This window comes from Bos mutus, chromosome 16 (assembly GCF_027580195.1).
Source record: "Bos mutus isolate GX-2022 chromosome 16, NWIPB_WYAK_1.1, whole genome shotgun sequence".
NCBI classification, from domain to species: domain Eukaryota; kingdom Metazoa; phylum Chordata; class Mammalia; order Artiodactyla; family Bovidae; genus Bos; species Bos mutus.
This window is the reverse complement of record NC_091632.1, coordinates 659,638-682,040: the sequence shown is the minus strand read 5'-3', so window position 1 is coordinate 682,040 and position 22,403 is coordinate 659,638. Positions and strand designations below refer to the sequence as shown.

General features: G+C 50.2%; 1 protein-coding gene and 1 long non-coding RNA gene across 2 annotated transcripts in view; one reads left to right on the top strand and one right to left on the bottom strand.

Moving 5' to 3' along the window:
* Window positions 1-765: 765 nt before the first annotated feature.
* On the bottom strand, window positions 766-14,734 carry PRELP (proline and arginine rich end leucine rich repeat protein). The gene is made up of 3 exons (XM_005891884.2): window positions 14,568-14,734; window positions 6,295-7,280; window positions 766-3,356 (listed from the first exon to the last, which is right to left on the bottom strand). The coding sequence occupies exons 2-3, from the start codon at window positions 7,262-7,264 to the stop codon at window positions 3,181-3,183; spliced, it is 1,146 nt and encodes a 381-aa protein (XP_005891946.1). The 5' UTR covers window positions 7,265-7,280; window positions 14,568-14,734; the 3' UTR covers window positions 766-3,180.
* A 704-nt stretch (window positions 14,735-15,438) lies between these two features.
* The window catches only part of LOC138991155 (uncharacterized), a 54,264-nt gene continuing 47,299 nt past the window's right edge, over window positions 15,439-22,403 (top strand). Inside the window, exon 1 of the long non-coding RNA XR_011467119.1 lies at window positions 15,439-15,520. This is a non-coding gene — a long non-coding RNA (uncharacterized lncRNA). The remainder of the gene's footprint in view (window positions 15,521-22,403) is intronic.

Below are 22,403 nucleotides of genomic sequence, written 5' to 3'. Positions count from 1 at the left end.
TGCCCACACTTAAGACATGCAATTACTAATTCATGGATTTTCCCTTTATGAATTCCTCAAGGGCAAGGGGTATATATTACCAGTCCTTGAATTCTTAGCTGGAAACCTTGCATGTAGTTGATATACATTGAACACTTGTTGAATTGAACTGAGGCAGAAATTTAGGAGGCAAGGTAGAAGGAGTGGGACAGTATCTGGCAGCTTTTTATCCAAAAGGAGGTGGTGTAGTCCGGGAGGATTCTGAAACAAACCTTCCACCGGAAGAGAGATTCCAGGGCATCCTGATCTTGCCCCTCTGTGAATGTCTGCATGGCCTACAGACCATTCCAGATGCAGTGGTTGGCCCTTTGCTCACTGCGCTCGATATACCCCTGCCACATTGTTCTGTGCATCTTACACTGCCTGTCCTCAACTAGTCTGTAAGTTTTTTCTGGTTAGGAATGGAGTCTGGTTTGTGTCTTTCTGTATCTGTCTCAGTGCTGAGCATTTGGGAGACCCTCAACCATCTAGTAGTATCTGTGGGTTGAAAAGAACTTGGAGTTTGGGGCTTCGCATGTAGCTGCCAGATTTTTTTATCTGACTTTAGGAATGGGGGGAGTTCCCCAAGAAAAGGTTTTAGAATCATTTCCCTAGAGTTTCTTAGGAATAGGCTCCTATCTCTACCAGTCTTCTCAGAGGTAGTAAGGTTGGAGGCAGGGGGAGAGGGCGGCAAGATGAATTTAAGGTACTGTTCTCACCTGTTTACATTGTCAGTTTCAAGCAGGATATTTTTCATATCACTTTATTTTCTCTGCTGTGAAGCGTGATGGAATGTGAAAGTTGTTTCACAAAGTTGTCATGATCTTCAAGAAAGAATAGATGTAGGTACAGAGTACACACACACACCTACTTACACATCTGTATGTGCCTATGCCAACAGCACTGAGAGAATGAAGTTGTATATGGAGGAGGCGGCCTCCTTAATCCAGGGGGAACCAGCGCATTGTGTGTGGGGGTGGGGCGGGGCGTGGAACTATACGGCCAATTCAGTTTCCTCTGGTTTACAGCTGCAGGGAGCTATAGAGGAAGCCGGCATATTCTAGACAGGGCACTGGGATGATGGTGATTTTGTTGCTGCTGAAACAAAACAGTTCAGATTTGCAGGAGCAGGGGAATGACCCCTCCTCCCTGAGGAGTCCTAGGCGCTGTGCTCATTACCAGAGGGGCTGAGAGGGCAAGGTGGGAGTAAGATACACAAGGGGCGGTTATCCAAGCCGTAGCACCTCGGCTACAGTTTATCTTGACTTTAAGCAAGAGCTTTGGAAAAACCAGCTGCAGCTGCAAAGAATGAAGCAGTTGAATAGGAACATGGGGAGGAACTTGATGAAACAGGCCTATTTTCTGTAAATTAGCAAAAGAGAAAAATTAGAATAAAATGGAGATTTCTTGAAGTTAGGGAGCTAGCTTAATCCAATTTCTTAAACATCTCTGGAACTTTTCTCAACCTAACTTGAGAGTGGGCACTGTGTCCTACTCATTTCTAGGACACACCCCCCCTAGTCCCACCAATGTACACTTGGGGATTCTAGCGGGGGGCATCTCCACCCACTGGAGGGAGGAAAGGGGAGATGAAGTTCAGTCGGCTCTGGTGGACTCGGGCTTCTCTTAGAGGCCTTTCACACACTGCTCCCCTGGGCCAGATTGGGGGGCAGTGTGTGTGAAAACTTTGAGGGAAGGACAGTCCGTACAGAGAATAAATTATTGCAAAGGAAGGAGATAATATTTAGGACTCATGCTGCCTTAGAACATGGTCTAAAAGGTGAAGCTGCATAGGGAACATGAGCTCCAGAGGGTCCTTGGAGGGGTACTGTAGCCACCTCCTTGGTCTACCACCTGAAAGCAGAGAGCAGAAGGGACCCGCAAGGTGAGAGGGCAGAGGGGAACAAGCCATATCCTCGTCTGGGTTCCTGAAGCTTCCCTCTTGGGTTCACTCATATGGGAACCAGGTCCCCTATCTTGGTGCCTCGGGTATACCGAGTACCCTATAGACCCCAGAGGACAGAGACCACGCGTGTCGCCCACAGCTTTTCAAGTGGGAACTAGAGGCCAACTCCTGACCTTGGCAAATCACTCCAGAAAGATGATGACACAGGACCAGCTGTGGGCAGTATCAGCCACCAGATGTCACTGCTGTGCCTGGCTGAGAGGGGAGGCCGCTGCACAAGCAGAAGAGGGCTCTGGGAGATTTCCGGCTCCCCACCCCTTCTCTGAGCAGTTCCTCAGGAGCCGCTCCCCAGCAACGGAGAGGCAGAGAGCGCACGGCAGGGCAGGGCGGGGCTGCTGGCTCTGTACCCTCCCTGTGCTGCTCCTCAGGCATTGGGCCTCTTGTCCAGCCGCCAAGGGGCCATCCGCACCCACACGGGCCATCGTGGGTTCTGACTCCCAGCCTCTCCCACTGGCTGGTCCCTGGGTTTTTGTGCCACTCTCCTCCTGGAATGCTCCTCCCTGCTCTTACTGTTGGCACAGAGGCTCAGCCAGGAGGCTGTGTGCCGAGAAGGGCCCCTCTCACCTTATGAAGGAGCAGCAGGTCCCTGTGCCCATCTCTGAGCCTGCATCCTTCTTCAGCCGTTCCCTTGCATCTCCTTTCCAGAACCCAGGCTGGCAGAGGACAGGTGCCTGTCTGGTGCCTGTGAATGGGGCAGGGCAGCAGCAGTTTTGGAAGATGGGATCCTTGACCCAGGAGACCTGAGTTCCTCAGTCTGTTTGGGTCAGAGCTGCTCACAATAGAGGAGTTTCCAGCAGGACTTTCCAAACTTCACGTCTAGGCTGCCCCTGACCATGCTCTGCTTGCTTTGGCCAGGACGAGAACCAGATTTCCATCCATGGCCAGGGCTAACCCAGGAGTGATGAGGGAGGAAGAGAGTGGGATGTCTTTAGATATACACCTGTGCTTCTGGGACCAGAAGTTGGGGTGCACAGCAGGTGTCTTTGAACTGGGTGGACCAAATCAAGCCTTTGGAAATCTTGTTCTAGAAGCTGCAGGGGCAGCAGAGTATGTGGCTTGTCCCTGACTCAGGAAGGTGGGATAAGAAGGGCAGAGCTGGGAGCAAGAAAAGGAGACAGAGCAAACAAGCTGTGGGCACGGGCGCCTGGGCCTCCACGTTCAGCGCGGCCGGAGGAGCTCCAGGGGCACAGGAGGGCCTAGATGACCACAGACTGCAGCAGGCGGAAGCACATCATGAGGTCCAGCGGGATGGGCGGCTTCAGGTAGTTCCCATCCAGCCGCAGGTAGCGGAGGTGCGGCACGTGCTCCAGATCCGAGGAGAAGTCATGGAAGGCGACTATATTGTTGGGGCAAATTTGGGTCCCATTGATTTCTGCCGAGAAAGAAAGGGAGAAGTCAGCAGGAGAGGTGGGCAGGGGGTCAGGCCAGATAGGGCTAGAGGCCAAAACATGGAGGGAAAAGAGGGTGGACAAGGATAAGGACCCTAGAGATTTCTTCTCTGGAACTGGCTCACCAGTTCTCGGGAACATGTGACCATGAGTAATTGACCCTAACCTCCAGGCTGGTTTACCCATTCATAAAATGAACTAAATTGGAACCGATCAACAATTGTTATTGCAAACTCACTCTAAAGACTCATGGAGGAAGTGAACTTTGAGCTGACCCTTCAAAGATAGGATTAACATGTAGAGACCTGGGGATGGTGTTCTGATGCTGTGACCTATTTGAATGATGTTGTGGAGGGCAAAAAGCTCTTGGCAGAGTTAGGAACCAGTAAATAGTACAACGTGATATACTAAGCAGAGTAAACTGGAGAGGCTCCAGTTGTGGCCACCAATTATAAGAGACTTTCAGATATTTCACTAAGGATGGGGTCTCTGATTTCTAGTCTGAGGAATGTCACTGAGCAGGACTGCTGTTATGAGAGGGACAGTGGGATTTATGAACTGGTGTCCCGGGGGGGCTAAATCTGGAAGGGCGCTATGATCAGGTTTATACTGTAGAAAGATGAATCTGGCTGCATGTGGAGAAACAGTGGAGGGAAGCAAGATCTGAAGCCCGCAGTGGATGGATTACCCCAGAGGTTCTCCTGTAAGCGGGATGTGAGGCTTGAGGGTGAGCAGAAGATGGCTAGGTTGACTGACCTAGGGATGACAGGAAGAGAAAGGGTGCCAGGATGTGATGGAGCCGTTGATTCTGGACTGATGACTGACTCTGGGGAAAGTGAGCTAGAAAGGGAAGAGATGGGCAAATGGAGGTGGGTTTTCAAATGGAAGCTGAGTTTCCATTTTCCCCTTCACCTTTTTGGTATGCCCTCTTCTAAATGAAGTTTTCTATCCTCCCAAGCCTTGCTTCTTTTATCTTCTGTGGGTGGTGGTTGGGTGCTCTTCATCTCCTTCCTCCTCTTCCTTCTCTCCGCTTTCTTCTCTCTTCAGCGTTGGAGCAGCAGAAAGAGCCCTGACGTAGATGAATTTTCTTCCTATGACCTGTTGTAGCTTTGGACTTTACCCCCCTGATGCGCTGTTCTGAAACTGTGAAATGGTGAGAGTGGGTGGAATCTTTCCGTCTTCAACCTCAGAAGGCTGGATCACCACCCCCTCTCACCACAGCCTGTTTTTATCCACAATCTGATAGAACATTGTCAACCATTTATTAATCAAGGTATCCTTTCTGTCTAGATTTTTGGCCGATACAGCCTCGTGGGAGTAATGTGTTCCATCAGTTTGCTACCTGCAGCGTACAATTAGACAGTTTTGCCTTTTCCTGAATTTCTTTCTTGCAAGATTTAAGAAGACTTCCCCTACCTTTGGGTAATTATCTCAGATGAGTGAATAAGCCTGTTCTATTATCCACTTGTTTCGAGATTACAGAAATTCAACAATCTCCCTCTCATCCTTTGGCTTGAAAGCTAAGGATTCCTAATATCATTTGGGGAGTGCTTCTCTTTCTCCTTGGTCTCCATTCCCACAGCTGCTGCATTCGTCTTGTGGATGTAGCCTGATTTTGTCCAGGGGCCAGAGAATATTCTCACATTTGTTTTTAAATTGTTCTGCTGATGCTCTACTCAGATCTGATGTTTTTGATTGGGCAAAACTGTCACTTCCAGTCTTTTTTCTCACCTACATTTTTTATCCAAAGCCCAGGACCCTGTAAATGTAGCTTAGGCAAATTCTACATTGAGTGTACTGACTTTTATGACCAAATCCTTCAGCCTTCCAGATAGATTCAGAAAAGCATCCACATACAGACATATTCTCCTGACTGCCATGTCTTTTCCAGTCGTATGCTTTTAGTGTGGGGCTTTCCTGGTGGCTCAATTGGTAAAAGAATTTGCCTGCGATGCAGGAGACCCAGGTTTGATCCCTTGGTGGGGAAGATCTCCTGGAGAAGGAAATGGCAACCCACTCCACCATTATTGCTGGAAAATCCCATGGACAGAGGAACCTGTCAGGCTACAGTCCACGGGGCCACAAAGAGTCGGACACGACTTAGCGACTAAACCACCAGCCACTCATAATATACACAGAACTGCCTCTCTGTATGTTTTTACAGACTCTTTAAAACCTAGGCTCAGGCTTGGGAAGAAGCCCATTTTCTCATGGCTGCAGTGGACAGATCCAGGACACTCCAGCTGCTGCTGCTGCTAAGTTGCTTCAGTTGTGTCCGACTCTGTGCGACCCCAAAGATGGCAGCCCATCAGGCTCCCCCATCCCTGGGATTCTCCAGGCAAGAACACTGGAGTGGGTTGCCATTTCTTTCTCCAATGCATGAAAGTAAAAGTGAAGTTGCTTAGTCATGTCTGACTCTTTGAGACCCCATGGACTGCAGCCTACCAGGCTCCTCCATCCGTGGGATTTTCCAGGCAAGAGTACTGGAGTGGGGTGCCATTGGCTTCTCCAGGACATTCCAGAGTCAGCATTTAAATGTCACCATTCTTTAGGAGAATGTCCAGGACTGTATTTCACGTCTCCCTTACCTACAGGTCTGGAGGGCAAAGGAGCAGGGGCTGGTGAGAAGGGCTGGAGGTAGAAAAGCTGTTACCCTCCAAGCATGGTATTCTGGGCACTTTATCAATACTAAACTAGTAAATCTTCATATATATTTTGTGCCATTTTACAAATGAGGAGACTTGCCAGAGAGGTCAGATATTCTTTGAAGGTCATGTGGGCTGCAAGTGGAAAGACCAAGGTTTGAAGACTGTGCCAGACTGGGTGCTTCTGCGTCCTCAGGCACAGGCCTGAGGCCCGCGCGGAAGCGCTGAGGAGGGAGAGCCAGCCGCCCGCCCGCGCCGCCCCAGTCCCCGCACTCACTCTCGATGCTGTTGTTGTTGAGGTACAGGTGCTCCAGCCTGCTGCTGATGGCGGGCACGCTGCTGATCCTGTTGTGCGACAGGTGCAGCACCAGCAGGTTGGAGATGTTGAACGAGTTCTTGGGGAGGCCCCGGTCCGAGAGCTGGTTGTAGTTGAGGCGGATGAAGGCCAGGTTGGGGAAGCCCTTGAAGTACCCACTGGGGATGGCCTCGATTCTGTTGCTGTCCAGGTAGAGCTGGTGGATGGCGGAGGGCACCTTAGGGGGCATCTTCCTCAAGGTGTTGTGGGCCAGGTTGAGCTGCATGAGGTTCTTGAGGCCCTGAAAGGTGTCAGGCTTGAAGACGCCGTCACTCAGCTTGTTGTGCTGCAGGTCCAGCAGCAGCAGGTTCTCCAGCTTGCTGAAGACCCCGGGCGGGATCCTGGAGATCTGGTTCTGGCTTAGCCTCAGCTGCTCCAAGTTCCGGGGCAGGGCTGCGGGCACCTCTTCGAGCTGGTTCTTCTCCATGTAGAGGAACACCAGGCTGGGGAGTTTCTCCAGCACCCTCTGGTCCACCTTTCGAATCCGGTTGTTGTCCAGGTTGATCCACCTCAGGCCCGTGGCGTTCTTGAAGGACTCCACCGGGAGCTCAGTGATGAAGTTGTTCTGGAGATAGAGGTAATGGATGCGGGACGGGATGACAGGGACCTTTCGGAGGTTGCGGCTGTCACAGTAGAGGGCGGACGGGAAGTCAGGGGGGCAGTAGCACTCCCGGGGACAGTCAGGAAAGACCGACGGGGGGCCTGGGGGCAGTGGGGGAGGCAGGTCTGTAGGCTCCGTTGGCTCATCGGGCTGTGGGAAGCTGGGTGTGGGTCTGAGCCTGGGTCTGGGCCGAGGCCTCGGTCTGGGCCTCGGTCGTCTTGTTGGCTGGCCTTGGGCCGCTGTGGCCAAGATGAGGAGAAGTGTGAGGAGCCAGCAGAGGGATGACCTCATGATCCAGGCGACACACCTGTGGGGAGGAACGCGGGAGGTCATCAGCCTGCTGGGCCTCAGTAAAAAGAACACGTGTCTTTGCAGCTGGAGTTGGCCGGGATGGGCTTGGGGGGAGCTGTGGCAGGGACCTGTGGAAGCATCTCCTTGCTTGCCTGTATCCAGCAGCAAGGGTTTGAGTGTCTGGCTCCCTTTCCCAGAGGCCCAGGTGCTGATGTGCTAGAGTGTCAGCTGTCTTGGCAGAATGCATTCTGGGCTGTGAATCAGGAGTCCCAGGGTTTCCTGGAGAATACCCTTAACCACTCTAGTCCTCAGTCTCCTGGTTTGCAGCATGAGAAAATAATCTCTCCCCTTATAGGAGGGATGTTAGGATATGTGAGCCATAGAGTCCTGGGGTATTACATCTGGAAGGGTCCTTACTGGTTCCATAACTCAGTGGTTTCCAAACTGTGCCCCATTTCTGTGGAGTCCTCCTGAGGGAGGGATACCAAGGGGATGGCCCTGGGGGACCCCCCAACTCACCCCTGTCCAACATGAGGAGCTCTGTGGTTTTAAAATCTGTTACACAAATTAAGGGTTAGCTGAAGCATGCATTTGAAAAAAAAAGTAGCATTGCTTAAAGTGTTTTGAAATTCACAAAGTCCAGATTCAACTATTTATAAAAATTGAGCACTGGAGGGGAGTACTAGCTTGTCAAGGCCAGGAAGCTATATAACAGCAGACCCAGGACAAAGACCCACGTCTCCGTGGGCTCAGCAAACTCTTGGGAAGGAAGTGCTGCGGTCCCCTTGCATTTGCCCCCGCTCACCCCTCCTCCCCAGGGCTCAGCTCAGAGAACAATGGTCTTTGCCAGCAGGACACACACCAAGAATTTCTCCCCAGATGTGGAGGCTCCCGGGGAAAAAAACAAGGAAGCAACTGAAAGCTGTGGGGAATACAACAAACTAGTGAATATAACAAAAAAAAAAAGAAGCAGATTCATAGGTATAGAGAACCAGTGGTTACTAGTGGAGAGGGGCAATATAAGGATAGGGGATTAAGAGATATAGACTATTAAGTATAAACTAATCTAGGATATATTGTACAACACAGGAGATATAGCCAATATTTTATGATAACTATAAATGGAGTGTAACCTTTAAATATTGTAAACCACTGTGTTGTACACCTGTAACTTAGATAATATTGTACATCAACTATGTTTCAATTTTTTAAAAAGCTGCAGGGAAACCACTTTCATTTCTTCTGATCTGGTATTGCTGCTTCCCATATGCATTGGAGTTGATGATATCGGGGTGGGATATAGAGGAGAACTTCCCGCCTGCCTCAGAGACATAGTGGAATATGTTGCTGAAGGATGCTCTGGGGTTGACCTTCCCATTGATTCTGATGATGCTGCAGATAGGGCCATGTGGTTTGAGTCAAATTAAGCTGAGGAAACTGTGGTAGACCCAAGGCTGCAGACAAAAACTGGCATCTCTCTCAGACTCCCTGCCCTAGCTTGTCGGGTTACCTGTCCTTTCCCCTCCCAAGGTCCCTGTGACAGCCCCTCTGGTCTGCTCCGGGATCTCTGTCTCCACGTTGCTTCCAATGGCCCTCTTTGCTGCTTCTTCACAATTTGCGGTGGTCTGCCCCTCCCCTTCCTAGGGCCTGGGACACTTTGGAGATGCAGGTTTCTTGGAGTTCTTAGAGAGGGGGCTGGAGTGTATCCTCAGCTGCATCTGGACCCTGTGATCACTGCCTCTGCGCCAGGCTTCCCCCGCTTTCTTTGGAGCCCACATCAGCTAGGTTCTTCCCTTGTGTGACCCAGTACTGGCTTCCTGCTAGCTTTGTTCAAAGCTAGCTCAGTAGAAGCCCCTCACCAGATGTTTAGCCTGAGTCTGTTACTTGGAAGGAGCTGAGTGTGACAAGAAACATGGACAAGGGCAGGGCTCACCCTGGAGGGGTGAGGGAGTCTACCTACACCTGTTGCACACCTGCCCTGGACACCCAGCCCACACACGCTCGCACAGACACTCCTCTCCCTGTGCCACACACATGAGCAAATGCACGCCCCTCCTTGGTGTGCGTGCGTGGGTCCTCACGGAGTATAGAGTGTGGAAAGGAAGGAGCAGAATGGAGACAGCGCGGAGGGAAGGGAGAGGAGGCTGCCCTGCAGCTTCTGCTCCTTCTCCTTCCTCTAAGGTGGTCTCTTCTCAGGCAGACCTCTCCAAGGGGGCCCAGGGGGCCATTTCCCCTGGCCTCCTATCACAAAGGACGCTGCAGTTAGATTCTTGGCTTTATCTCCAGTTGTGCATGTAACAATCTTGGGGATACACCAAAAAGACTGAGGTGAAAAGACATTCATTGTAAGACTAAACTTGAGTCTTGTTGCCAGACCCCACACTGCTTGTAATTGGTGAACTATCAATGAAAATGTTACAAGTTCTGTCATTTTCTTGAAATAGCACAACAGTATTGCACAGAGATTTTAAACGGGGTTAAAGCATTATATTCGTGTGCTAAAACCTAACATTTTTAAAAGCCCCAGTTTTTGTGACCTTAAATTTTTTTGCTTTGGCACTTTTTACTTCCTGACCAGCTGGGAGCCTGACAATAAGCAAGAGGTCTCTTGTGCAGTGAGAAGCCCTGGGAAGGCTTTCCAGCCTGGCGGAGCCCCCTCCCCTTCACTGCCTTGGTCAACAGGAGCATTTACCCTGGGCCCTGAGTGGGCAAGTCACGCCTGTGCGGAGCGGCAGCTGGCCCTGGCACGAAGCGCTTCCCGGTGACGTGGGGCCCGGGCAGCACTTGGCTCAGGCGAGTCAGAGCCGCGGGTCAGTCTCAGCTCCACCCGACGGGCGTGCCTCCCACCCCTGCCATCGCTGTGAACACCGGCCGCCCTTGCCGCCACCTCCTGTGCCAGACCCTTCGGCAACTTCCCTTATCTCCCCACCGGCGCTCTGACCCGTCTACACTCCAGACCTCTGGGGGCTGGCCATGCTCCTTTCAGAGCTGAGAAGGTTCTCAAGGACAAGCTCCTGGGCCTGTTCCTTGGAGAAACTAGGTCTGTTGAATTAGCTAGGTCTGCTCTTAGCCCTGGGGCTGAACCATTCTGTGTGTGTGTGCGCACACTCCTCCCTTGAGGAAGCAGTGCTCATTTCTAAGGCTTTTCTCATGGGACAGTGCTCCTTCCTGATGGAGTCTGGGCTGTCCACACACTCTAAGTCTCCAAACCAGAATTTGGGACAGACGAGAAGTCCCTGCACTCCACAGGGAGCCATAGTCTCTCCCACAAAGCCCTAAGTCACACCTTCGTATGTTCCTGTCTTCCAGAACCTTCTGTCCAGTCATAAGTTCCCTTAGTTGGGATTGTAAGTGTATGTGATTTTTAAATTTCTTATGCCTTCACGAGCACACCTCCCCACTTTCTGCTGGGCTGAGCTCACTGCTTGATCAATAAATGCATCTGGACCGCCTGTAACCACTGACCTCCTGTAATCCCATTCACCAACACCTGTTCTCAGAAAGCTGCTCATTTGTGAGAGGAAAGCAAGTGCTTTGACCAACCCAAAATTCACTCTCCCATTTGAGATTTTCTAAGAGAGTTTTAAATTCAAATTTCAATCTCAAGTATTAGAGACTTAGGCTTGAATCCTGGCTCTGACCCACCTCCTCAGGTCCAGGGTCCTCAACTGTGTGAGGATCAAATGGGATCATCCACATGAAGACATGTCATAGAGCATAAAATCTCTGCAAATGGCAGGGGTTTCATTTATTCATTTATTTGTTTGCAAAAGAACATATTCTCTCAAGAGACTCTGATTTTTAAAGTGAGATAGTCCTATCCCTGTTTAGCTCATAAATTCATTCATTTAAGGTTCATACTCCCAGGACTCTTGCAACGTTTAGCCTCAGGGCAGGGTTGGGTTGAGGCCCACAAGGGTTTACCAAATCATAGGGTAATTGGCTTTGTATGGAGAGAGCCTGGGATTGGGGTTGAGCTGAGAGTGAGGTTGGGTGTGTCTCCTTGGGTTAAAGAAAGATGACTCCACACTACTTCCTGGTGTTCTTGTCAGATTTCACATCCAGCTCATGACCCCTGGGACCTCCATGGCTTAACCCAGCTAGTGACCCTGACGTTGGAGTGGGGCTGCCCCTGCCAGGGCCGTGCCCATGGATGTTGGGATGACCCTCTTTTTTGGTTTCCTTCTTGCTGTCCTAAACTCAGACTTCTGAAAGCCATTGTATTCTCTGTGTCTTCCTGAAGCCCACAGGGGAGTTGGAAGCCGGGAGAATCAGGTCGTCTCTGCCCAGCTGTTAACAGAGGAGTGAGGCAGGCCCACCGCAGCTGCCTTAGACTCTTCCAAGGTCTCCAAGTAGGCGTTGTGGGGTTCTGAGGTAAGGAAAGGGCTAACGTGGAGGCATGGTGAATTCAGCAAGTCACCGACTCACTGTCCCTTTCTTGGGGAGTGAAATCAGAATAGGAGTAAGGCTGACTGGGGCAAAGGTGAAGAGAGCATCATGGTGCAAACTAGACGGAGGGTGTGGGGTCCCCGCCCAGCCACCACTGCCTGTAGTGACGCGACCCTGTCCTCAGCCTCACTTCCCTTACCTGCAAAACACAGATAAAGAAATCTTCCCTGTCCCTCTGTTCCTCATCGGGTTATTTTCAGAAGTAAACGTGACAAGTGACTTTAAAATGTGCTACAGATCAAAAAGAGCTAAAAATAAATCTAACACTCTAATGGAGAAACCATCTGTCTCCCCAGTGTCTACCGCAAGGCAACATGTAAACACAATCTTTTTTGGCCTCAGGCCACTAGTCCAGAAGAGCAAATTTTCCATTCTAAAGGCAAGGGGAACAATTTAGGGTGAGATGGCTCTTGTCCTCTCATTACGGCTCCTCACTAAGTCCTTCTCTCTGCCTCAATCCCCTAGCTTTTCCACCCCCTGAAGAAAGCCTACAGGAATCTATCTGATGTATTGAGTGCTTATAGATGTGGGTCTCAACCCTGCAACTCCTCAGCTGTTTAGCTGGGTACTCTTGGGAAATCTCTTGCCTCTACTAAGCTTCAGTTTCCTCATCTGTAAAATGGGCATACTAATACATTTTTATCAGATTATTTTGAAGGTTAAGTGAGTAAATGTGCAAAAAAGCAAGTGCTCGGTGAATGTTAAGCTACTACTGACATTATTTCAAAGTAATGGGGTCTCTTTCTCTTAGCTTGGCCAGAGGACAGCCGTTCCCTCCACTGAATGCCGATCCTTGCAGATGGTTACTTGGATTTCTACCAACTCTCCTACACAGAGCAAGCTCCTCCCCTTTCAGGCCTGTGAAACCACATTTAGGTCTCAGAATCAAATAATTAGAGAAGCCATAGATGCCCCCAGCCATTTGGGGAATGTTCGCTCTGTCCCTCCCCCTCACTAACACCCGCTCCCATCCCTGAGCCTTTCTGCAGCAGCTGCGGGAGTGCTGACCAGGAACACCGCAGCCTGCTGACCTCAGCTGGCTGTGGAGTCCACCGTGACTCGGGACTTCCCCTCCCAACCTTGGGTACCTTTCCCTTCCAGCTTCCCCCAGAGGCCCAAGAGGTGGGGCTGCCCCCGGGGAGGTGAAGGGGCAGTGCAGACCCTGCGGTTAGGCCCATCCTCTGTGCAGGCCCGCCAGAGCAGGCAGCTACTGGGCAGGAGCAGGGAATCTAACAGGGGTGGGGAGGAGCCCTGCACAGTGCCCCTGGGGGCCCAGGCAGGCGGATTAGCAGGTAGGAGGAAGCCTAAGCTCTTTGGAGCTACCTTGGGGGAAATTGCTTTCTGGAATGTTCCTTCATTACACAGCTGCCAGTGCTTATAAGGAGACGAGAAGCGGAGAGCTCACAGAAGGTCTTCCGTTCCTTCAGGCGCTTGCTTCTACTCTGCAAAAGAGGGTGGCCCACTAGAGACACTTGGAAGCTGCTCCATCAGACAGTCCTTGTCCGGGAAGCCACACAGCCTGTCTGCCCAGCTAACGCTGCCAGAATCCTGGGCTGTTCAGTCCTACACATGTCTCCCTCAGGCCTCTGGTTCAGACTCTCAAACCCTTGCTGCCTCTCACATCCTGAAACAACAGCAGCTTCTTGGGTCTTGATCCCGTGGGTCTAGAGCAAAGGGTCCGGTTGTCTGTATTTCTAGTGAGCACCTCTCACCCTCCCCTGCACCCAGGTCTCCAGGTACTTGGAGACCCTCTCCTAGGCCATGCCCTTCTGGCCTTGGGATAACACTCTGCATAATCGAAGAGGAATGAGCTGGGGAAATGGAGAGGGTCCACCCTATTTAAAAAATTCCGTTTCCCACTTCAGTTTTCCCCTCCCTTGACTGATTAAGGAACTGCGTCTTTTTTCCTCTCCCATAGGGAGCCCTTGCCAATGTGGGATTATGTTGAAGTGGCTTTAAAGAGAATTCTTTTCTGGCTGCCTGCCAAAAACAGAAATGAATACCCCTAGTGCTGGGAAATAGTACCTCTAAGGCTTCAGAGTAGGGTTGCTTTCTTCTCTCTCTTTCCAAAAGAAAAGTGGTTTGAACTAGTGAGGCAGAGAAAGTCAGAGCTATTGGGAATACACTGTGCAGGTTGGAAAGCTGCTTTTTTCTCTCTCCCACCCAATTAAATTCTAAAGAACGAAGAAACCTCTCCAGCCCCTGCTGCTGTTCATCCTGTTCCTGCTCTGCCTGCACTCGGGGCACATGATTTCTTTGGCTCTGCCACCTCGGTGGGAAGACGCACTTGCTCTTTTCTCCTCGGTGCAGTGCGCGCGTGCCTGTGTGCGTTCCTGCCAGGGTCTTGTCACTGTGTGCTCTGCTCTGCGTGTCAAATGCCGTCAGAACGGAGGTGAATGGACAGGATGCTTTCACACTGTGTGTGTATTCGTGTGTGTGCATGCGAAGTGAAAGTGCAGCATCTGTGTGGCACATGTGTGTGCCTGGGACAGTGTGTGACAAAGCATCAAAGATTCAGCAAAACGGGTTGTAGAGTTTCCATGGGAACCCGATCTGTAGAAATGCTGCGTGCAGCATAGCTGTGCTACAGTACACATCTGTACCAAGAAAGTTTAACTTTTGCAACAAGCCAATACATGGGTGCAGAATGATGAAGAGAAGGAAGAGGGTGGAGACGAAATGAGGATGACTGATCTGAGCTCCTCTGAAAGGAGAAAAATCCGGTAGAAGACAGGAAGGAGGGGTGGGAGGAAGGAAGGAAGGCGAGGACAGAGCCTAGAGCAGTAGCCTGGCGTGGATGGGGTGGGAAGGGGCTGGCTGGAGGCCGGAGCCTTCCTCCTCCAGACGGGCTTACCTGAACCACCTGCCTCTCCTCTCAGCTCGGGTTTGTCTCCGGCGAGGCGAGACTGCCTCCCCCCACCCTCAGTGGAGCTGTGGCAGCAGAGAGCCAGCCAGAAGTTCTGGTCTCCCAGTGGTGTGTGCGTGCTTGTGTTTGCCTGACTCTTCCTCCACCAGATCCTATTGGGGTAGGGAGGTTAGTTTAGGGGAGGGCCAGGCCGATTGTAAGTAGGGAGGGGAGGAGGAAGGGAGGAAGGGAGGGAGGAGGGAAGAGAGGGAGGGAGCTTGGGAGTAGAGGAATGACAACAATAAAGTCTTTATTTGGCAGCCAAAATCCCAAAGACTCCATCCACACACCATGCCCACTAACGGACCCGTTTTTAATAACATTTCCTTCTGCTGCTGCTGCTTCTGGGAGGGGGGTTGTTTGACCCATGTTTGGAAAACAGGCCAAATTAACAGAAGAAAAGGAATGAAAGCAACCTCTGTGCAGGCGAGAACTGGATGGCTGGGTCCAGCACCAGAGTCTTGCATTTCTCCTCCCGACAAATTGCCTTGCTTCTGATGCCCCTCACTCCTCTGCTTTTGAATTCCCAAATGTGGGGGTGGGGATGTGTTTTCTGAGCAGTGATGGTCCTTCCCTGGGTCACCTTCCCTAGGAGGTTGCTAGGGGGAAGGAGTCCTGCTCTGTGTGAGCTGGCATGGGAGATAGCCGTGGTTTGGCTGCCAGGTGCTCTGAGAACCGGAGAGGGAAAAGTCAGGCCTGGGACTGCACTGCAGAGTAAGGCAGAATAAAGATTTTATGTGAGACTTAAAGTCACTGTTCGTGTGGATAATGCCAGTGCCTTCTTTCAGCTTCTCCATGTATGTCACACTCAGGAGAGATTTGGGTGCTGTATGGTCATCAAACAGAGTAAATGGGGAAACCCAAATGTTCCCTGTCCATGTCTTCCCAGGAGACGCATTCAGGTAAGATCTTCACCTCTCCTGATTTTTCTCAATTAAAAAACTGCAGCACACTTGCAGTTAAGTGTTAAGTAGCAACCCATCAAAACTTTCTGCCACCTCAGTTGATGACTAAGAAAACTTACTTATATTTACATTTTCTATCATCAAGTCCATGGAGAACAGCTTCATTGGAAGCATTGACAGGGAGAGCATTTTGTGATTCACTGACTTCATACAGCTAGACCCTTAGCCATTTCCAAAAAGAGGTAGCTCCTCCAGAAAGGGGCTTCCCTGGTGGCTCAGATGGTAAAGAATCCACCTGCAATGTGGGAGACCCAAGTTTGATCCCTGGGTCAGGAATATCCCCTGGAGAAGGGAATGGCTGGCTACCCACTCCAGTATTCTTGCCTGGAGAATTCCATGGACACTTGCACTTTTCCTCCAGAAAGAGCTTCCCTTTCTTGAATCTCGGGGACACCAATTGGTGTAGCTTGACCCAAGGGGAGGTATTTATCTTTTCTTGGCGTATCAAGGACAGTATGAAGTGACTGCTGGGGAGAATGGCAGGAAGTCAAGATACCGGGGTTGCTGCTGCTGCTGCACACTCCTAGGAAGTGTGCTCAGGGGGACAGAACGCGGGGGCAGGAAAGTACAGGAAGGGCGAGGCGGGAGGGAGGGGGCTCCCTGATGTGGTAGATCACAGATACATTTCCAGAGTCAGGACCTGCTCACACTTCCCACCCAGGCTGAAATCTCATCTTCAGGGCTCACTGCTTATTTGATCTGCTCAGCAACTGCTGCTTGATTATAAGCAGTGAGTGCTTGAAGCAAGAGAAAAAAGGGCATGATTGTGTACGATCCTCTCCACAGGGAGGTGGTGCAGGCTCCCACCTCTCCATGGCCCTACCTGAAGACTCTGCTGGGAAGTCGCGGTGTGGCCTGGGCAGTTTTGGCTCAGACTGGCTCGTGGTCGTCAGGCCCACTAGGGCTGGGTCTAGGGCAGACCCTCACCCCTCACCAACTGAGGCTCCCAGCCTAAGGTGGTTGGGGGTCTGGGAAAATGCACAGCAGGGAAGAGCTGTGGGAGACCTGTGGTTGCTTATCCCACCACCCAGCCTGGGGGATCTGGGTCACCTGGGGTGAGTGGCTCCTGGTGGGTAGAGGCAGCATCTTACTCATCATGGCATAAGCCGCAGCACCCACCTGGGGCTTGGCACACCCTCGGTGGTCAGTAGAAGTCTGTTTCATCACATTTAAGAGGGTTGAACAAGGAAATTCTCTGTCACTCTCTTTTAAAAAATGTTTGAAAAGCTAATACTGTCTCTTGATTCAAATTCCAAACGGCACAAAAGATTGCACCAGGGAAAAGTCTTCTCCCCTCTCTGTCTCTCCATCATCCAGTTTCCTTCAGGACGCAATCGGCATCCAGTTTCTTGTGTCTTGCCAGGTTTATTTAATGCACATGTAAGCAGTAAGTACAAGCAGCTACGCACTTTTATTTTTGCTCTGTAGGATAGCTTGATGATCACTCGTATCGGTACCTAAGGCTCTCCCTCACTCTCTGCCCCATAGTTATCTGAGCGGCCCCTCCTGATGGACACTTGGGCTTGTTGCCCCCTCCTGACCCATTTTTTTACGGTAACGGACTTGGTCTCACACATGTGGGTCCAGCTGTGGCTCTGCCTCCTTTCCATGCTGGCTAAGTGGCTTGAGGCTACTCATTTGCCCTTTCTGAGCCTTAGTTTTCTCATCTGCATGTATCATTTGCCGTCTATTGACTGGATAGTTCAGTTATTCTCTAATGCAAACTTTCTTCTGAAAGTTAACTTCATTTCTGAATCTGAGTGTTTCTATCACTGGTACAGTGGAAAACTCCATCTCAGGTCTTGGTTATCCCTCCCCGGGGGCTGTGCAGTCAGCAGGCAGTTAGCGTTTCCCCTCCAGGGCTGCAGGACACTCCCTTTGTCCTGGAAGGCCCCTCTAGCCTAGCAGACCTCTGACACTTTCTAAGGCTGTGTGCCCAGAACAGAAACCTTCCACAGAGTGGTCATTTCCTTTCTGGAGACACGCTGGCTCCTGGCTCGTTGCCAGGGGCTCAGGCCCCGCAGACCCCACGTTCTTCCCTGGCTTGGCGCCAACCAGGGCTCATTTCTTCTCAGAGAAAAAGCTTCCTAGTCCTCCTTATTTCTGGCCAGGACATTGTATGTATGTTCAGAAACTCCCCAGGGCTCTGCCTTGGAGAAAATGAAACCAAGGAACTCATAGGCTCTGTCCCTTCCCTGCCTCCTCTAGAACAGACCTGACCTTCACCTGTCAACCAAAGGGAGGGGCAAAGACAGGGAGGGGAGGGGTGAGCATGTCTGCAGCCACCCAGGGAGCACAGTTGTGCTAGAGGACCCTGAAAGTCCTTTCCGCTCGCCGTCCGTGATCCTGGCTAGAGGATTTGTGGGCCAGCTGAGCAGCCTTGCTGCATCATCAGCTGGTGTGAACAGACAATGCTGGCCAGGGGCTGCTCAGTCAGCATCACCTCGAGAGCTCCTCAGGGCCTCAGGAAGCCAGGTTCAGGGGAGTGGTAACAGCATTATGCCTTCCAAGGAGAGGTTCTCGAAGGTTCTGGGATGCCTACCCTCCAACTACATCATCCTGGAATTCCAGTCTCAGTTCAGTTCAGTTTGGTTTCTCAGTCGTGTCCAGCTCTTTGCGACCCCAAGGACTGCAGGACGCCAGGCCTCCCTGTCCATCACCAACTCCCAGAGTCCACCCAAACTCATGTCCATTGAGTCGGTGATGCCATCCAACCATCTCATCCTCTGTTGTCCCCTTCTCCTCCCACCTTCAATCTTTCCCAGCATCAGGGTCCTTTCTAAGGAGTCAGTTCTTTACATCAGATAGCCAAAGTATTGGAGTTTCAGCTTCAGCATCAGTCTTTTCGATGAATATTCAGGACTGATTTCCTTTAGGATGGACTGGTTGGATCTTCTCCAACACCGCAGTTCAAAAACATCAATTCTTTGGCTCTCAGCTTTCTTTATAGTCCAACTCTCACATCCATACATGACTACTGGAAAAACCATAGCCTTAACTATATGGACCTTTGATGACAAAGTAATGTCTCTGCTTTTTAATATGCTATCTAGGTCATAACTTTTCTTCCAAGGGGCAAGCGTCTTTTAATTTCATGGCTGCAATCACCATCTTCAGTGATTTTGGAGACCCTCCAAATAAAATCTGCCACTGTTTCCACTGTTTCCCCATCTCTTTGCCATGAAGTGATGGGACCAGTTGCCATGATCTTCGTTTTCTGAATGTTGAGGTTTAAGCCAACCTTTTCACTCTCCTCTTTCACGTTCATCAAGAGGCTCTTCAGTTCCTCTTCACTTTCTGCCATAAGGGTGGTGTCAACTGCATATCTGAAGTTATTGATATTTTTCCCGGCAATCTTGATTCCAGCTTGTGCTTCATCCAGCCCAGCGTTTCTCATGATGTACTCTGCATATAAGTTAAATAAGTAGCGTGACAATATACAGCCTTGACGTACTCCTTTTGCTATTTGGAACCAGTCTGTTGTTCCCTGTCCAGTTCTAACTATAGCTTCCTGACCTGCATACAGGTTTCTCAAGAGGCAGGTCAGGTTGTCTGGTATTCCCATCTCTTTCAGAATTTTCCACAGTTTACTGTGATCCACACAGTCAAAGGTTTTGACATAGTCATTAAAGCAGAAATAGATGTTTTTTCTGGAATTCTTTTGCTTTTTTGATGACCCAGCAGATGTTGGCAATTTGATATCTGGTTCCTCTGCCTTTTCTAAAACCAGCTTGAATATCTGGAATTTCATGGTTCACGTACTGTTGAATCCTGGCTTGGAGAATTTTGAGCATTTCTTTGCTAGCGTGTGAGATGAGTGCAATCGTGCGGTAGTTTAAACATTTTTTGGCATTGCCTTTCTTAGAGATTGGAATGAAAACTGACTTTTCCAGTCCTGTGGCCACTGCTGAGTTTTCCAAATTTGCTGACATATTGAGTGCAGCACTTTCACAGCATCATCTTTTAGGATTTGAAATAGCTCAACTGGAATTCCATCACCTCCACTAGCTTTGTTCATAGTGATGCTTCCTAAGGCCCACTTGACTTCACATTCCAGGATGTCTGGCTCTAGGTGAGTGATCACACTGTCATGATTATCTGGGTCATGAAGATCTTGTTTGTACAGTTCTTCTGTATGTTTTTGCCACCTCTTCTTAATATCTTCTGCTTCTGTTAGGTCCATACCATTTCTGTCCTTTATTGAGCCCACCTTTGCATGAACTATTCCACTGGTATCTCTAATTTTCTTGAAGAGATCTCTAGTCTTTCCCATTCTGTTGTTTTCCTCTATTTCTTTGCACTGATCACTGAGAAATGCTTTCTTATCTCTCCTTGCTGTTCTTTGGAACTCTGCATTTGAATGGGTATATCTTTCCTTTTCTCCTTTGCTTTGGGCTTCTCTTCTTTTCACAGCTATTTGTAAGGCTTCCTCAGACAGCCATTTTGCTTTTTTGTGTTTCTTCTTCTTGGGGATGGTCTTGCTCCCTGTCTCCTGTATACTGTCACAAACCTCCATCCATAGTTTTTCAGGCACTCTATCAGATCTAGTCCCTTAAATCTATTTGTCACAGGTTTACAGTAACTGTATTTATACTATTACAGTATAACTAGTATAGTATAATAGTAGTTATACTATTGCACTGTTAGTAATAGTGACAGCTAAAGCTCACTGAGGTGGTTGTAAGTCAGCCTTCTTCCCAGCCTTCTACTTAAACGACTCTTCAGTCCTCACCCTGCTCCATGATGCAGTGCTGCTGAAATCCTGTCCAACAGGTGAGTAACAGAGGCACAGATAGTTCATGCGCCCAAGGTCACTCGGCTGTAATGGCAGGGGTAAGACTGGAATCCTGTTTGTTCTGCTTCCAGTGTCCTTGTTCATGTTTGTCTACGCTGCTGTGGTGAATAAAATGGAAATTCTTTAAAATGCTCTCTAAATCCATGTAGCTGGTATTCTTAGGTAATTTCAATAAATGCAAGTTTAGCTATCATCACTTTATTTTTTTTGATGCTGAAAAGAAATGCTCAAACTTGAAACTGTTGATAACCATGGATTTAGGCCCCAGTTTCTCATTCCTAAAATACAGGGTAGCTCTCAGCTCCTCTCTTTCTCACCCCTCATTGTGAGATTGTATGGACTCCTCAAGTTCTGTCACTTCCATAACCTTAATGGCTTTTGTAGCTTCTCCCCTCACCTGCCACGGCCCTGCACCACCATTGGAACTTCTGATCGAGTCTTCCTGCCCCGCCCCTCCACCTGGATCTTCCTAAGGCAAAGATCTGACCAGGTCACCTGTTGGTGGCTAACCCCAAGACTCTGGTTCTTAGCCCATGGTGCAGGTCAGATTCTCCAGAGAGTTCTTAAAAATGCCTGAGGCCCCCCTCTGTTAGACATGCTGATTTAACTAGATCTGTATTGTTAAAGGCTGCTGCCACCAGAGATTTGGACCCAGGCCTTTGGCGGAGCTCTGACTCCTCCTTACCTCTCCAGCCCTGTTTCTCAAGCTCTCGACCCCAGTCACGCGCCTGGGCACCCAGAGCCCTGCAGGCGGCCCGCGTCTCCACACCTTCACTCTCCGCCCCCTTGAGCCACAGCTGCTGCTCCTCTAGGACGCTCTCCTGACAGTGCTTTCCTCCCCACCCCGTAGGAAGCCATTAGAACGCTGTCCTCATGTTCCAGCGACCCCCTGGTGTGTGTCCAGCCTGGAACCTGCGCCACTTCCTTGCCCTCTGCCTGCTCTGCCAGCCCCCCAGAGGCTTGTGTCAGATCTGATTCTGACTTGAAGCACTGAGACCCGGCACCCTTTTGACTCACAGTAGGTGTCAGTTGCCTGAAGCCTGGCCTCAGTGCAATCTGGCAGCCGGCCAGAAGCACTAGAATACTTTCTCCTCTTCTGTGTTTGCCCAAGCCATGCAAACCCCCCTGGGTGTGTTTTTCAGCACCCCTCTCACTTTCTAATCTATTTTCCGTGACCCATAAACGTGTTATTTTCCCAAACACAAACTTAATCATGTAATCCCTTTGCTTGAAATTCTGTAGAGTCTCTCAGTTGTTTACAGAACAAAGTTCAAATTCCGTAGCCTGACACTTGAGGCCCTGCAGTTTGACCTGGCTTCGTTGCCATTGTGATTTCCTTCCATAATTCCTACAGAATTTGAGAGTCAGATTCATGAGGTCATGTATTCCTGGGTTTTCATGTCTCTAAGCTTTTGCCCTGGAGAAGGCTATGGCACCCCACTCCAGTACTCTTGCCTGGAAAAATCCCATGGACAGAGGAGCCTGGTAGGTTCCAATACATGGGGTCGCTAAGAGTTGAGAACGACTGAGTGACTTCACTTTCACTTTTCACTTTCATGCATTGGAGAAAGAAATGGCAACCCACTCCAGTGTTCTTGCCTGGAGAATCCCAGGGACAGAGGAGCCTAGTGGGCTGCCGTCTATGGGGTCGCACAGAGTCGGACACGACTGAAGCGACTTGCAGCAGCAGCGGCAGCAGCAAGCTTTTGCCCAGTCTATGTTCACATGTCCTTCTTTCCTTGTTCTCCATTTGGGGCACTCCTGTTCACCCTGCAAAGCCCAAAGCAAATGTCACCTCCTGTGTGACGCTCTCCCTGATTGCCACAGGCAGAGTGAACTTGCTCGTGCCTGTGCTTCCCTGGGCCACAGCTCTATCACTGCACTTATCGCACAGTACAGTCACGGCTCCTTTCCCAGTCGACCTCTTTTGTGTGACTGGAGGGTCTCCAAGGCAGGAATTCAGCTCCTGACAAAGGACCTTGAAAGAGGAGTAATAATGGCCAGAATAGCTAACCCTCTCAAGAG